General features: G+C 42.4%; 1 protein-coding gene across 5 annotated transcripts in view; it reads right to left on the reverse strand.

The window, feature by feature from the left end:
• Positions 1–14,757, reverse strand: part of macrod1 (mono-ADP ribosylhydrolase 1) — a 181,902-nt gene that overhangs the window by 40,275 nt on the left and 126,870 nt on the right. For 4 of the 5 annotated variants that reach the window (XR_009790446.1, XR_009790447.1, XM_061787460.1 and 1 more), the window contains exon 5: positions 6,358–6,474. The exons of the other annotated variant lie outside the window; for it this stretch is intronic. Coding sequence is in view for 2 of the 4 variants with exons in the window: in XM_061787460.1 (XP_061643444.1) it covers positions 6,358–6,474 (117 nt within the window). In the remaining 2 variants the exon portion in view is untranslated. The remainder of the gene's footprint in view (positions 1–6,357; positions 6,475–14,757) is intronic. 5 annotated transcript variants of the gene reach the window in all.

Below are 14,757 nucleotides of genomic sequence, written 5' to 3' on the forward strand. Positions count from 1 at the left end.
GGCCACTGAGGGAGCAGAACGCAAGAGTCGGAGAGGGGAAGAAAAGAAAAGCAAGTTTTTGACAGAGTGATAGCTTTCTCTCTTTGTAGCTCTCCGTTTCCATCAGTACTTCATCTTTGTGGGCCTCTATCCACCTCCAACTGTGTTCTTACCCACATGGAATGTCACTCCCTTCCCAAATATAAAACATTTACTCTGTGCTGTATTTGTCGAGGAAGGCAGGTGGGACCCAATGAAGAAAGCAATACAACATTTTATCATAGAGCAACTTCATGTGAAAACTAAGGAACAAAAATCAAGCCCTTCCAATGCAGGTGTGGCAAACTAATTTTCATCGCAGGCCACATCATAGGTATGGTTCATAAAGATCAGGGGTGACAAATTTTTTTTCACCAGCCACATCGTAGTTATGATTTTCCTTGGAGGGCCGCTATGACTGTGAACCCATATAAATGTATAATCAGAATCAGAATTCTCTTTATTACAGAGAGAATAGCAGCGGAGAGAGGACACATTCTTGGGGCGCCCCGGTGCTGACGGTACATATAGATGAGGTGGTGTCCCCCAGCCTCACATGCTGTGTCCTGCTCCTATTTGGCTTTTCGGCAAAAACTGTTTTTGGAAGTGCAACTTATTTCAGTTAACTCTTTAAAATGGTAAACTGAATCTCATCGTTTAACTAATTGCATACACATGAAAATACAGTAGTATAAAATATGCATAGCAAATTAAACCACAACAATTTTAACACAAAAACACTACTTGTGTAACGTTCGGATAAGGGTGGGTCCATTAGTCATGCTTGCATCCCACTCAGGCATAACCAATCAACCAAACCTTAACATAACATAGGTCGAACTTTTGTATTAACTGACAAAACCTTATTTTTGACTACAGAAAAGGGCTGCAAATCTTTAGCAATAAATGTTCCCACTGCACGGTGTGTCCAGCAAGCGTTATTTCAGGATACAAACACAGGAGAAGCGTGGTGATATTCCCTGCCTGTGTGGAGTTTGCATGTTCTCCCCGTGCCTGCGTGGGTTTTCTCCGGGCACTCCGGTTTCCTCCCACATCCCAAAAAACATGCATGGTAGGTTAATTAACAACTCTAAATTGCCTGTAGGTGTGAATGTAAGTGTGAATGGTTGTTTATTTGTTTGTACGTGCCCTGCGATTGGCTGGCAACCAGTTCAGGGTGTAGCCCGCCTCCTGCCCGATGATAGGTGGGATAGGCTCCAGCACGCCCGCGACCCTTGTCAGGAGAAGCAGCTCAGAAAATGGATGGATGGAGATATATGAGTAAGTCCAACTTTGCGGTCTACTAAAAGTACAGATTAGTGCATATTTGGGTTTAAATTAACGAGAACAGGAATCCCCAGCTGTATGCATTCACTACACGCTCCTTCTACCAATCTCACATCACAAGTCAGTTTCCTTTGCCAATGTTCGTCTGTACTTTGTTTGTTTTATGTTTTTCTGTATTGCTTCCCTGTAGATTCCCCATGTTAGATCATTACATTTTCCATAAAATACACTACCTGCATTGGTGTGTGTGTTTGGGTTCGAGGAAAGAAACCTCTGGCCGTCTAGAACTCTTATCAAAATTTCATACAGTGTAGCAACCTTCAGATTACAAGACTGATAAGAAGGTTTCGTGTCGTTTTTCCTCAATTTTATCCACATAAAAAGCGACGTGGTGCCCCTCTTAATTGATAAAATATCTAAATTTATAACGCTGTAATTTAAAATTACGCTAAACCGGAAGTAACGCAGGCATCGCTTCCATCTTATTCTTTTCTCCTAAATTAACTACATGTTTATTTAACCCGTATACGCTACAGCTGCTTCAGACACCGTGATCATATCAAATATTCAACCTTGCTGTGGTGTCACGGCAAAATTTGACCCTTTAGCCCAAACCATCTTCTCTGATTGGGTAAATTATCTGTCTGACCATGTTTTACCCATTTATTGCATACTTCTTAATGAGTTGAATTCCTATTTTTGCCTACATGTAAGCAATTGTGAAGTGGAGGTGTTATGTCTCAGTTGTAATCTCTGAAATGTTCTTGTTCGTCTTGCTTTTGGTTTTGTTGGGCTGCTCAAGCTGGGCTTTAGTTGTGAATGTGACTACCTTTTAACAGACCTCTTCGGGCAGAATTGTTTGTAATTTGAGAATACATTTTTTACAACTTTTACCTCAAGGCTTTCAATGGTAAAACTGACTTGTCTTGTGGTTTGGGGCGTGCCTCCAACTTGGAACATAAATAGTTGGGTTTTCTTATCAAAAAACAGGCTTGTGCATGAACTGATGAAGCCTGCCCGGATGAGAAGTGAAACATCTTCGAAGACATCCAGAACAGTCCAATTCCAACCAATTCAATTCCCTGAGGATATCTCAAACATGTTTCTTTTGGGTGGAAAATGTTCACATAAAGACAACAATCTTGTCAATACATTCCCACAGACCTGCAAAAATAACCAAAAAAGCACCCAAATGTATGCCAGGAGAAACACGTTACGAATATGCAGCAACTGTCCAACTACGTCTTATCGGAAACTGTTTTGAATGATAGGGACACTCTGGTCAGCCACTGTTGTTTTGGTCGTGGCGTAAGTGAGCCCTTTTTATGAATGCCCACTTTGAGACAGTTTTCTGGCTCCAAAACACAATTTTCATGCTAACAAACATCCAAAACAACAGGATTTCTTGTTGGTTTTGTCTAGTTAAAAACAGTGTTGTTTTGTAAAAGCTCTTTTCCACGGTGCCAATCACGCTCCAAGTCTCTTCATAGCCTATTTTGTCAACCCTACTTTGCTTTACCTCCATTGATACTGTCTACTTCCTCTTTTCCTCCTGCTGACAGTCAATCAAGACCCATTGTGAGTGTTTAAGCATTAAAGAAGGCACTTGCTTGATTATTCTTGGGGCTCTATATTTTGTTGGGGAGGGAGAGGAAGAGTGGGGGGAGGCTTTGGAAACACATACTTGGGCAGCACCTACACACAAGCACACAAACACACACGCACACACACACATCATCATAATCAAAAAAGAAGAATGAAGAGCAGAATATGTAAGAGCTCATCCACTCCCGGGTTCTATAAAAGCTTCACTTCATCCATTTTCCAAAGTCAACATATTGTATTTACTCATGCATAAATAAACACACAGGCGGCACCATTCCAACAAGAATTAAATAGGATTTCAAACAAAAGGTACAAAAGCAAATCAAATCATAGTAAAGACCATGTAAAGTGAATTCTGAGATTTCTTTTGTCTCAATACATAATACTGTACATATTTGAAAATAGTTGCCAAAAACGTGTAAAGACTGACTATAATGTAATATTGAATTCTGGAGGTACAGCGGAACCCCGATTAACGAACGCCTCAGTGTTAGAGCTATGCCAAACAAAAATATTGTCCGATGGTCAAAGCCTGTCGCAGTGGACAAAGGTTTCATTCATCCCTTTCGTGCCGGGCGGTGCAGCCATTGTGGGTAGGCGGCTCGCTCTCAGCCACTCCGGCATCACGGTCGGTCACTAGTTTGCACACTCCGTCATAGTGTGGCTTGTCAATGTTTTGCACTTTTATTTCATCTTTTGCTAATTCAGTATTGGTCCAAGAAAAGCAATAGGCAAACATGGCAAGGAGGTGGGACTAACTGTGGAGTATGTCAATGGCACATGCATTTTTTGTTGCTGCTGACATGGCCAAGAAAGTGAAGTATCTTCAAATGGACCAAGAGAAACTTCTGGACCAAGTCAAAAAGCTGTTGCTCGTTTGGAGAAACAAAAACCAGCTGGTCTATCATTTGCGAGATAGCGATGCACTTCCATGATGACTTATTGTTAAGAAAAGAGAAAGTTGCAAGAGGATTTCATTTTTTATCCTTCATAATTGTAGCAACCTGGTTGGGAAAATTAAGTGATTCTGTGATTTCCGACTGGGTGTGAATGCACCGGAAGGACTCGTGAGACTGTTTGATTGTGTGTTGGCATGGTCGTGCATATAAATGAGAAGGAAAATTATTAAATTATGTTGTTCTTTTAAACTTGGTTAAGAAAAACATTTTTGATCAATCACCCCTTGACAAGTTTCATTTCCAGAAATGTGTTACTTTATATTGTGTTCATAATGCACTAGCTTAGAGATACACACATAGGGACTTTTGTCGTGGCTGGAACCAATTATTCATGTTTACATCATTTCTATCATGTAATATATGTAACTCTCTCTCTCTCCTTCTCTCTCTCTTTTTTTGTAACCTTGGCCAGATCTGTGCCTTGCCTCAATTCTGTCTCTGGGCTCTTCAGGCAGTTCCTTTAACCTCATGATTCTCATTTGCTCTGACATGGTCTATGAGCTGTAAGGTTTTATATAGACACGTGTGTGGCTTTCCTAATCAAGTCCAATCAGTATAATCAAACACAGCTGGACTCCAATGACGGTGTAGAACCATCTCAAGGATGATCAGAAGAAATGGACAGCACCCAAGTTAAATATACGAGTGTCACAGCAAAAGGTCTGAATACTTATGGCTGTGTGATATTTCAGTTTTTCTTTTTTAACAAATCTGCAAAAATTTCAACAATTACGTTTTTCTCTGTCAATATGGAGTGCTGTGTGTACATTAATGAGGAAAAAAATCAACTGAAATGATTTTAGCAAATGGTTGCAATATAACAAAGAGTGAAAATGTTAAGGGGGTCTGAATACTTTCCGTACCCACTGTATCAGAATCAGAATCAGAATCAGAATCATCTTTATTTGCCAAGTATGTCCAAAACACACAAGGAATTTGTCTCCGGTAGTTGGAGCCGCTCTAGTACAACAGACAGTCAATTTACAGAACACTTTGGAGACATAAAGACATTAACAAAAAACAACAACAAACAACAATTGTGCAAAAAGATGCAGAGTCCTCAGTTCGAATGGCTAATATCGCAATAGTCCGGTGCAATGACCATTGTGCAAAGGGCACTGAGACTTCAAGGAGTGTATGCGGTTTAAAGTGACGAGTACTGCGATAATCTGGGACAATGGTTGTGCAAATGTTACAGATACTCCTCAATCAGTGTGCAAATGGAGCAGATACTACTCTGGCATGAGTGGCCACTATATGCAAATAGTGCAGCACGGCGAGACAACTACAGTGAGTGCACGAGTAATACATAATACAGAAATGGAAATACAGAAATGTGACAACGAACTCAAGTAAAAAAATTGCCAGCTTGTTGTAATGGAATTACCCTGGGATTGACTGGCGACCAGTTCAGGGTGTACCCCGCCTCTCACCCAAAGATAGCTGGGATAGGCTCCCTTGTGAGGATAAGCGGTACAGAAAATGGATGGATGGATTTATTTTGTTAAGGCATTGTTACAGAATACTTTGGCATTTAGTTAAAGTACACGCTTGTCGCTTGTCTTATTAGCATGAATAAATAAAAATTATCTCACACCGCCTCAGAATTTTGTTGGATTTCATCCAAAAAGTAATGCACTATAATTAATAGAAGACTGATTAACTGCTTAACTGATTTCTTTTTTTTAATGTTCATGAAAATATTCATGACTAATTGTAGTGCGTCAAGTGCACCGTGTTTGTAAAGTCCAGTGACGTTCAATGACGCTGGCATTGCTGGAAAATAGTGATAAAATTATTGTATGATTTCCCACAATGTTGTTAGGTCATGTTACCCACACACAGCAAAGGAATGTTAAAATGCTACTTACTTGTACAGTTATTAAGGGTTAAAGGAGGGTGTTAGTGTCACACAAAAACTGCTGATTTCCAAAAAATATAGGACTGTGGGCCAGATATAATTCCTATCGAAACAGTTTTTTATATAGTGTCTCCTGTTAATAAATAATCAGTTTATGTCCAGGAGTTTTTGAAGTAACACTCTGTAGTGTGTGGAACTCCTTGTTTATGTCTATATTAGACACAAAGGTTAGCCACATGTTGGCGGATACATGTTTTTTAACCTGAAACAACAACTGAATGTTTTCCTGTCACTCTAAATGTTCATAATAAAGTGCCACTTAATTGAGTGCAATTTGCTCCTGTAAGTGGAAAACTGCAAGTGACACTATTAGAGATACCTGCATAGGCTTCTGGATGCTGATATGGAGAATTAAACATCTGCATAATTTATGTGACGAAGAAACCGCTCGGATTCCATATTTCTATTTTATTCATAAAGCTGTGTGACCTTTACTTATCTGTCGAATTTCTAGTGCATGAAAATATCCCTGCATGTCCGTCGCACTTGGCGACACACTCCCACCAGGATGGGCACGCTCAGGAGCTTCCATTGAACAGGTGGCTGTTACACAAAATTTGTACTCACACTTGGCGGGGAGGCCGTAGCCGCAGGTGACCTTTGCTTGTCCAGTCTGGCAGCCGTGGAGGGAGGTGCACTCTTTCTTTAAGAGGGGACCTGCAGCACGGTGGATAGCTCCGTCCACTGGAGGGGAGAGATGAGGGGATTCAGACATTTGGCCCACTTGCGAGAATCACCTGCAGCCAGTCATGTGTTTGAAGTCCGACTAAGACTTTTACTCAACTGAAGAAGGTGTCAGCAGGTTTTGCTCTGCACGGCTCAGGATAATGACAAATTTACCGCCTTTTGCAGGTGTTAACCTTGACCCATAATCCCCCTCTTTACTTTTAAAGAGCAGAAGCATCTGGATCACTTGATGTCAGTCTACTAAATGGATTTGGGGGCTACTGCCTTGGTTAATTGCTCAATTTAATGTGTTATTAAGGACTCAGCTGACTTTGACTTTTTGGTCAATTAGTCTCTGGTAATGACATTTTCATAAATCTACATAATATTCGGAAGTGTCTATCTTTGAACCGCACTAGGCCTAACGACCATGAATGTGTTCAACAGAGGACTGGAAAGAGGAAACAAAAGCATGGTGTATCTGAATAGTTTGATGTACTTAAAGTGAGATGTTGTTTCTTAAATTTCAATCAATCATAAAATTGAACATCAATCATTTTGATCATTGGGATTTCTTCAATCAGTCCATTTTCTCGAATGAAACCATGTTGAAAAACAATATGTTTATCACTACAGCATGCATTCTGATGGTATAATAACCGTGACCAAAGATATTACATTTTCATGGTAATACGGTATTATAAGTACAGCTCTATAATGTATTATTTGAAATGTTTGGGTCGATAACAACTTCTTTCCACTGAACACGCTCAGTAGGTACATTAGTAAACGTAATAAGTAAAGAAACTATAGTATTTTTCTAAATCAAAATGTAGTACAGCAGTAAGATTACTTACTTCTCTCTTTTTTTAAATTTTTGCCCCGTTCGGCTGTTAGGTGAAGCAAAATGGAGGAGCTGTATCCCTTTTATGCCGGAACAGTTTTACTGTGTCACAGTGGCGTTTTTAAGCTGCCGCTGTGGTTTCTTAGTATTAACGTGGATATTTATTGAGAATCAGAGTCGATCAGTTGAACAGAACACATTTTCTAGAGGGTAGTGAGAAAAGAAGACAAAGGACAAAGCACTAACTGTAAACAAGATGAGAAAAGTAAATCGTTATATATCTAGAACAATGAAACATTAGATATGAGTGTTGTATGTGGCCTCCACCCGGAGGAGGCTGCAGGGACCCAAAGATGGGTGTATGTGGTGCATTAAAAAAACACATGGGGATGAGTGTGTGTAATGCATTAAAATCCTGGTGGGTAAGCAGGGCGGAGGAGCAGGGCACCCGTTCGGCTGGGGGACTTCAATGCTCACGTGGGCAATGACAGTGAAACCTGGAGGGGCACGAGGAACAGCCCCCTCCCGATCAGTACCCGAGTGGAGTTCTGTTATTGGACTTCTGTGCTCATCACCACAACAAACAACATGTTCAAGCATAAGGGTGTCCACAGATGCACTTGGCACCAGGACACCCTGGGCCGCAGTTTGATGATCGACTTTGTGGTCGTACCATCGGACTTGTGGCCACATGTCTGGGACACTCGGGTGAAGAAAGGGGCGGATATATGTAGGGCAGATCTTGTCAGAAAAAAATTCAGAAGCCAGATTTCCGGAACTATGCTGGAGTACTTTAAGCCGTGCTGTTCTAATGTTAATGTGTATGTCAAAATTTGAAGGCATATACCTTCACAATACAAGCAGGTGGATCTATTCCACTACACTGAGGGGACTGCATTGGCCTTAAGTAACAACAATGCCATTTTGACTTGACACAAAACATTCTGTATTCTGTATCAAGTATTCCAGCACTGGTTTTCTGACAACACACCAAAATCCTGGATTAAGTGACATCTGCCATTCAGAGAAAATCCGCTCCAAGAAAGTTAATTCTATGACAATTACATCAAAAGGCTTCTTTACACTTGCGCGGGCGGCGACCGCACTGATGTCAATGAGGCTATCCCGCACGCAGTTTGCCTTTATACTCGAGCATAACCCACAAGTTTTGAAAATGTACTGCAGTTCTCCAAGTCGGGGGTGGCACTACGGCTGGTCTTGGCTAGGCCGCCACAGGGTGGAGTTTCCTCTGCATTTTTTGGCCATTTACGGTAGTTTTTTTCCTTTCCTTTCCAGAACAAGGAACAAAGGAACAATAATGGCGACTGTTGAACAGTGTCTGCTTGAACAAATGGATCTAGATGACCAGATGATATGTTTAATTATGCTGCATAATCGATCAAGAAGGCGGCGGCGTAGGTGGTATGTGGAACCAAGGGGAACGCTGAGTACGTCATCACAGCATGTGACTAAAACGGACCAATCCCGAGAGATGATCTCCGCGGCATTCTCCGGACAGCAACAATGTTTGTCGCGTGTGTGTCAAGTAAAGCATAGGGGTCACGCGGCCCAATGCGTCGGTCACGTGATGCAATGCGGCCGTTATCGGCTGCGCGAGCGCGGGAGTATAAAGAGGCCTTAACCCTTGTAGCGTTTATGGAATGAAATCAGAATTGTGCTTAATTTAGAAGGAAACGATGAGTTGGAAGCGGCGAAGATTATACATAGGAAGTTAGTGAAGTACGCATGCTTACATTAATAACAGTAAGACACCAGAGTCACTTGTTATCAAAGTTGGTGGTTAACCTTCAAATTAAGACTTTAAAAATTAGATGGAGTTTGAGTTTCGCCTTTGAATTATGCTGTCATCATTCGGCATGAAAGGTAATTCAATTTTTTGTGTGTGACTAAATTAACAGTGACTATCTTGTTTTCGAACTTTAAAATGTGAATTAAAAATGCTTGCAGAGTTAATGAAGGTTTTATGATGGTGACAATTTGAACCTGGAATGGATTACTTCCACTTATATTATCTCCTGTGGGAAACGAGGGGTGTACCCTCACACGTGATTTTTACAGCTTGGGAAAACATGTCCTTTTTGTCTAGGTACAAACAGGGTCCCATAATTAGTGCTATGGGGCACATTGGTGTAGGTATCCTCGGGGGTATACATTGACTCCTATTTCCAACAGTGTTAGATATCATGTACAGTCTTCTTTTCCTTTCGGCTTGTCACATAAGGGGTCGCCACAGCGCGTCATCCTTTTCCATGTAAGCCTATATCCTGCATCCTCCTCTGTAGCACCAACTGCCCTCATGTCTTCCCTCACGACATCCATCGACCTTCTCTGTGGTCTTCCTCTAGCTCTCTTGCCTGGCAGCTCCATCCTCATCATCCTTCTACCAATATATTCACTATTTCTCCTCTGGACGTGTCCAAACCATCGAAGTCTGCTCTCTCTAACTTTGTCTCCAAAACATCTAACCTTGGCTGTCCCTCTGATGAGCTCATTTCTAATTTTATCCAACCTGGTCACTCCGAGTGCGAACCTCAACATCTTCATTTCCGCTACCTCCAATTCTGCTTCCTGTTGTCTCTTCAGTGCCACTGTCTCAAATCCGTACATCATGGCTGGTCTCACCACTGTCTAATAAACCTTGCCCTTCATCCTAGCACAGACTTTTCGGTCACATAACACACCTGACACATTCCTCCACCCGTTCCAACCTGCTTGGACCCGTTTCTTCACTTCCTTACCACATTCACCATTGCTCTGGACTGTTGACCCCAAGTATTTTAAGTCCTCCACCCTTGCTATCTCTTCTCCCTTCCCCCTCCACCCCTCTCATTCATGCACATATATTATGTCTTACTTCGGCTAATCTTCATTCCTCTCCTTTCCAGTGTATGCCTCCACCTTTCTAACTGTTCCACCTGCTCCCTGCTTTCACTGCAGATCACAATGCCACCTGCAAACATCATGGTCCATGGGGATTCCAGTCTGACCTCATCTGTCAGCCTATCCATCACCACTGCAAACAAGAAGGGGCTCAGGGCTGATCCCCGATGCAGTCCCACCTCCACCTTAAATTCCATTCATACATGTCCTGTATTATTTTAACATACTTCTCTGCCACTTCAGACTTCCGCATGCAGTACCACAGTTCCTCTCTGGGTCATAGGCTTTCTCTAGATCCACAAAGACACAATTTAGCTCCTTCTGACCTTCTCCGTACTTTTCCATCAAACGTGTACTTTTCCATCAACATCCTCAAGGCAAATAATGCATCTGTGGTACTCTTTCTAGGCATGAAAACATACTGCTGCTCGCAAATACTCACATCTGTCCTGAGTCTATCCTCCACGACTCTTTCCCATAACTTCATTGTGTGGCTCATCAACTTTATTCCTCTATAGTTCCCACATCACCCTTGTTTTTAAAAATGGGCACCAGCACACTATTCCTCCATTCCTCAGGCATCTTCTCACCCACTAGAATTCTGTTGAGCAAGCTGGTCAAAACCCCATAGCCACCTCTTCTAGATCATACCTCCACAAGAATGTCATCAGGACCAACTGCCTTTCCATTTTTCATCCTCTTTAATGCCTTTCTAACTTCCCCCTTACTAATCATTGGCACTTCCTGGTCCACCACAGTTGGCTCCTCGACTCTTCCTTCTCTCTCATGTTCCTCATTCATCAACTCCTCAAAGTATTCTTTCCATCTATCAAGCACACTACTGGCACAAGTCAACACATTTACATTTCTATCCTTAGTCACCCTAACCTGCTGCACATCCTTCCCATCTCTATCCCTCTGTCTGGCCAACCTGTATAGATCATTTTCTCCTTCTTTAGTGTCCAACCTGGCATACATGTCATCATATGCCTCTTGTTTGGCCTTTGCCACCTCTACCTTAGCCCCCTGTCGCATCTCAATGTATTCCTTTCCCCTCTCCTCGGTCCTCTCAGTGTCCCACTTCTTCTTAGCTAACCTCTTTCCTTGTATGATTTCCTGTACTTTGAGGTTCCACCACCAAGTCTCCTTCTCCCCTTTCCTGCCAGAAGATACACCAAGTACTCTCCTGCCTGTCTCTCTGATCACCTTGGCTGCAGTGGTCCAGTCTTCTGGAAGAGCCTCCTGTCCACCGAGAGCCTGTCTCACCTCTTCCCAAAAAGCTGCACAACGCTCTTCCTTTCTCAGCTTCCACCACATGGTTCTCTGCTCTGCCTTTGTCTTCCTAATCTTCCTCCCCACCATCAGAGTCATCTTATACCCCACCATCCTATGCTGTCTAGCCACACTCTCCCCTCCCTTACGGTCAGTAACCTCCTTCAGATTACATCGTCTGCACAAGATGTAATCCACCTGCGTGCTTCTACCTCCGCTCTTGTAGGTCATGCTATGTTCCTGCCTCTTCTGGAAGAACGTGTTCACTACAGCCATTTGCATACTTTTTGCAAAGTCTACCACCATCTGTCCCTCCAAGTTTCTTTCCTGCATGCCATACTTACCCATTACTTCTTCATCACCCCTGTTTCCTTCACAAACATGTCCATTACAATCTGCACCAATCATGACTTTCTCTCTGTCTGAAATGCTCAGAACTACTTCACCTAGGTCCTGCCAGAATTTCTCTTTCACCTCTAGGTCACATCCTACCTGTGGGGCATAGCCGTTAATCACATTATAGATAACACCATCAATTTCAAGTTTCAGCCTCATCACTCGATCTGATACTCTTTTCACCTCCAAGACATTCTTCGCTAACTCTTTCTTTAGAATAACCCCTAATCCATTGTTCTTCCCATCTACACCATGGTAAAATATTTTAAACCCTGTCCCTAAACTTCTAACCTTACTGCATTTCCATCTGCTCTCCTGTATGAGGTTTTCCTATCATAGTCCCAACATTCAAGGTCCCCACATTCAGTTGTAGGCTCTGTGCTTTCCTCTTCTCTTTCTGCCTAAGAACCCACCTTCATGTACAATGCAGTGAAAAAATATTTGCCCCCTTCTCAAATTCTTATTCGGATTTTACATAGTTTCTCCACTTTCATTTATAACATCATGAAACAAATGTAAAAGTCAGACAAAGATAGCCCAAGTAAACATAAAATTTAGTTTTTAAATGGTGATTGTATTTTAAAAAAATAAAAAAAATAAAAATATTAAAATCTACTTTCTCAGGGCAACTGATCTCAACTGGACTGTTCTGGTTGCCGAATTCAAAGCTATTCAGAAGTTGACTTGCTGGTGTGTTGTCCTGGTGCAATTCCCAAGTACGCTTCAGCTTGAAGTCACAAACTGATGGCCGAACAATCTCCTTCAGGATTTTCTGGTAAAGACCAGAACTTATGGTTCTATCACTCACAGCAAGTCGACCAGGCCCAGAACGAGCAAAGCAGCCCCAGACTATCATACTACCACCACCGTGATTGACTGTTTGTATAATGTTATTTTTCTGAAATGCTGTTACATTTACGCCAGATGTTATGAGACACACCTTTCAAAAAGTTCAACTTTCGTCTTGTCAGTCCATACAATATTCTTCCAAAAGTCTTCATGAAATCATAAAAATGTTTTGTTGTTGTTTTTGCAAACATAAAATAAGCCTTTATGTTCTTTTTGGTCAGCAGTGGTTTTCATCTTGGAACTTAGCCATGGATGGCAGTTTCGTCCAGTTATTGTTGAGTCAAGAACACTGACCTCAACTGAGGCAAGGGAGGCCTGCAGTTTATTAGAAGTTGTCCTGGGTTCCTTTGTGACCTCCTGAATGAGTCGTCGCTGTGCTCCTGGAGTTATTTTTGTAGGCCGACCACTCCTGGGAAGGTTCACCACGGTTCCATGTTTTCTCTATTTGAGGATAATGGCTATCACCATGGTTTGCTGGAATCCTAAAACTTTACAAATGGCTTTGTAACCCTTTCCAGAATGAGATGTCAATTACTTTATTTTTCATCTGTTCTTGAATTTCTTTGGAAAGCAGCATTGCTTTGCAGCTTTTTGGATGACTACATTAACATTGTAGTACCGTATTTTCACGACCATAATGCGCACTTAAAAGTCTTACATTTTCTCCAAAATGGACGGGGCGCCTTATAATGCGGCGCGCCTTATGTGTGCACCTAGTTCCAAAATCTGTTAATGTTGTGTGACTTTGATGACCGCTCCGCTTGACTGACTGGGAGCATTTCCTGCCGACACGCTGCTTATATAGAGGAAAGGTGGACGTGACTGAGGACAGCATGCGGACGTTAAAGGAGGAAGGGTGCGCGTGACAGAGGACGCTAAAGACACGCCCCCAGTAGGTATATAGCGCTGGTATGTGCACTGTGCAAAACAACATCGGTTTGGCTAAGGACCCCCGAAAATGGCAACTACGAAGAGACACGCTTACGAAACACAGTTTAAACTGCAAGCTATCAGTTACGCGGTGAAACATGGGAATCGAGCAGCCGCGAGATAATTCAAGATCAACGAATTAATTGTTCTCAAGTGGAGGAAGCAGGAAAACGAGCTTCGCCAAGTCAAGAAGACCTTTGACCTCATGATTCTCATTTGCGCTGAAATGCACTGTGAGCTGGTCTTATATAGACAGGGGTGCGGCTTTCCTAATCAAGTCCAATCAGTATAATCAAACACAGCTGGACAACCAGGTCAGGGTGTACCCCGCCTCTCGCCCAAAGATAGTTGGGATAGGCTCCAGCACGCATGCGACCCTTGTGAGGATAAGTGGTACAGAAAATGGATGGATGGATTTATTTTGTTAAGACATTGTTACAGAATACTTTGGCATTTAGTTAAAGTACACGCAAGTCTGTTTATTTCTGTCAATATTGTGTGCTGTGTGTACATTACTCATCCATCCATCCATTTTCTGAGCCGCTTCTCCTCACTAGGGTCACGGGCGTGCTGGAGCCTATCCCAGCTATCATCAGGCAGGAGGCAGGGTACACCCTGAACTGGTTGCCAGCCAATCGCAGGGCATATACAAACAAACAACCATTCGTACTCACAGTCACTCCTACGGGCAATTTAGAGTCTCCAATTCATGCATGTTTTTGGGATGTGGGAGGAAACCGGAGTGCCCGTAGAAAACCCACGCAGGCATGGGGAGAAAATGCAAACTCCACACAGGCGGGGCCGGGGATTGAACCCCGGTACTCAGAACTGTGAGGATGACGCTCTAACCAGTCGGTCACCGTGCCTCCGTGTGTACATTAATGAGGAAAAAATGAACTTAAATGATTTTAGCAAATGGCTAAAATATAACAAAGAGGGAAACATTTAAAGGGGTCTTAATACTTTCCGTACCCATTGTATCTCATTCCCTTTGGTATTTGTTCATCAGGAGTAACCCATGCTAAAAATGGCTTAAAGGATGGTTTTTAGCAGAGATGTGGGGACTTGAGTCAAATGACTTGACTCGACTCGAGTTGCCAGTTCGCTTT

This window comes from Phyllopteryx taeniolatus, chromosome 10, assembly GCF_024500385.1.
Source record: "Phyllopteryx taeniolatus isolate TA_2022b chromosome 10, UOR_Ptae_1.2, whole genome shotgun sequence".
Lineage (NCBI taxonomy): Eukaryota > Metazoa > Chordata > Actinopteri > Syngnathiformes > Syngnathidae > Phyllopteryx > Phyllopteryx taeniolatus.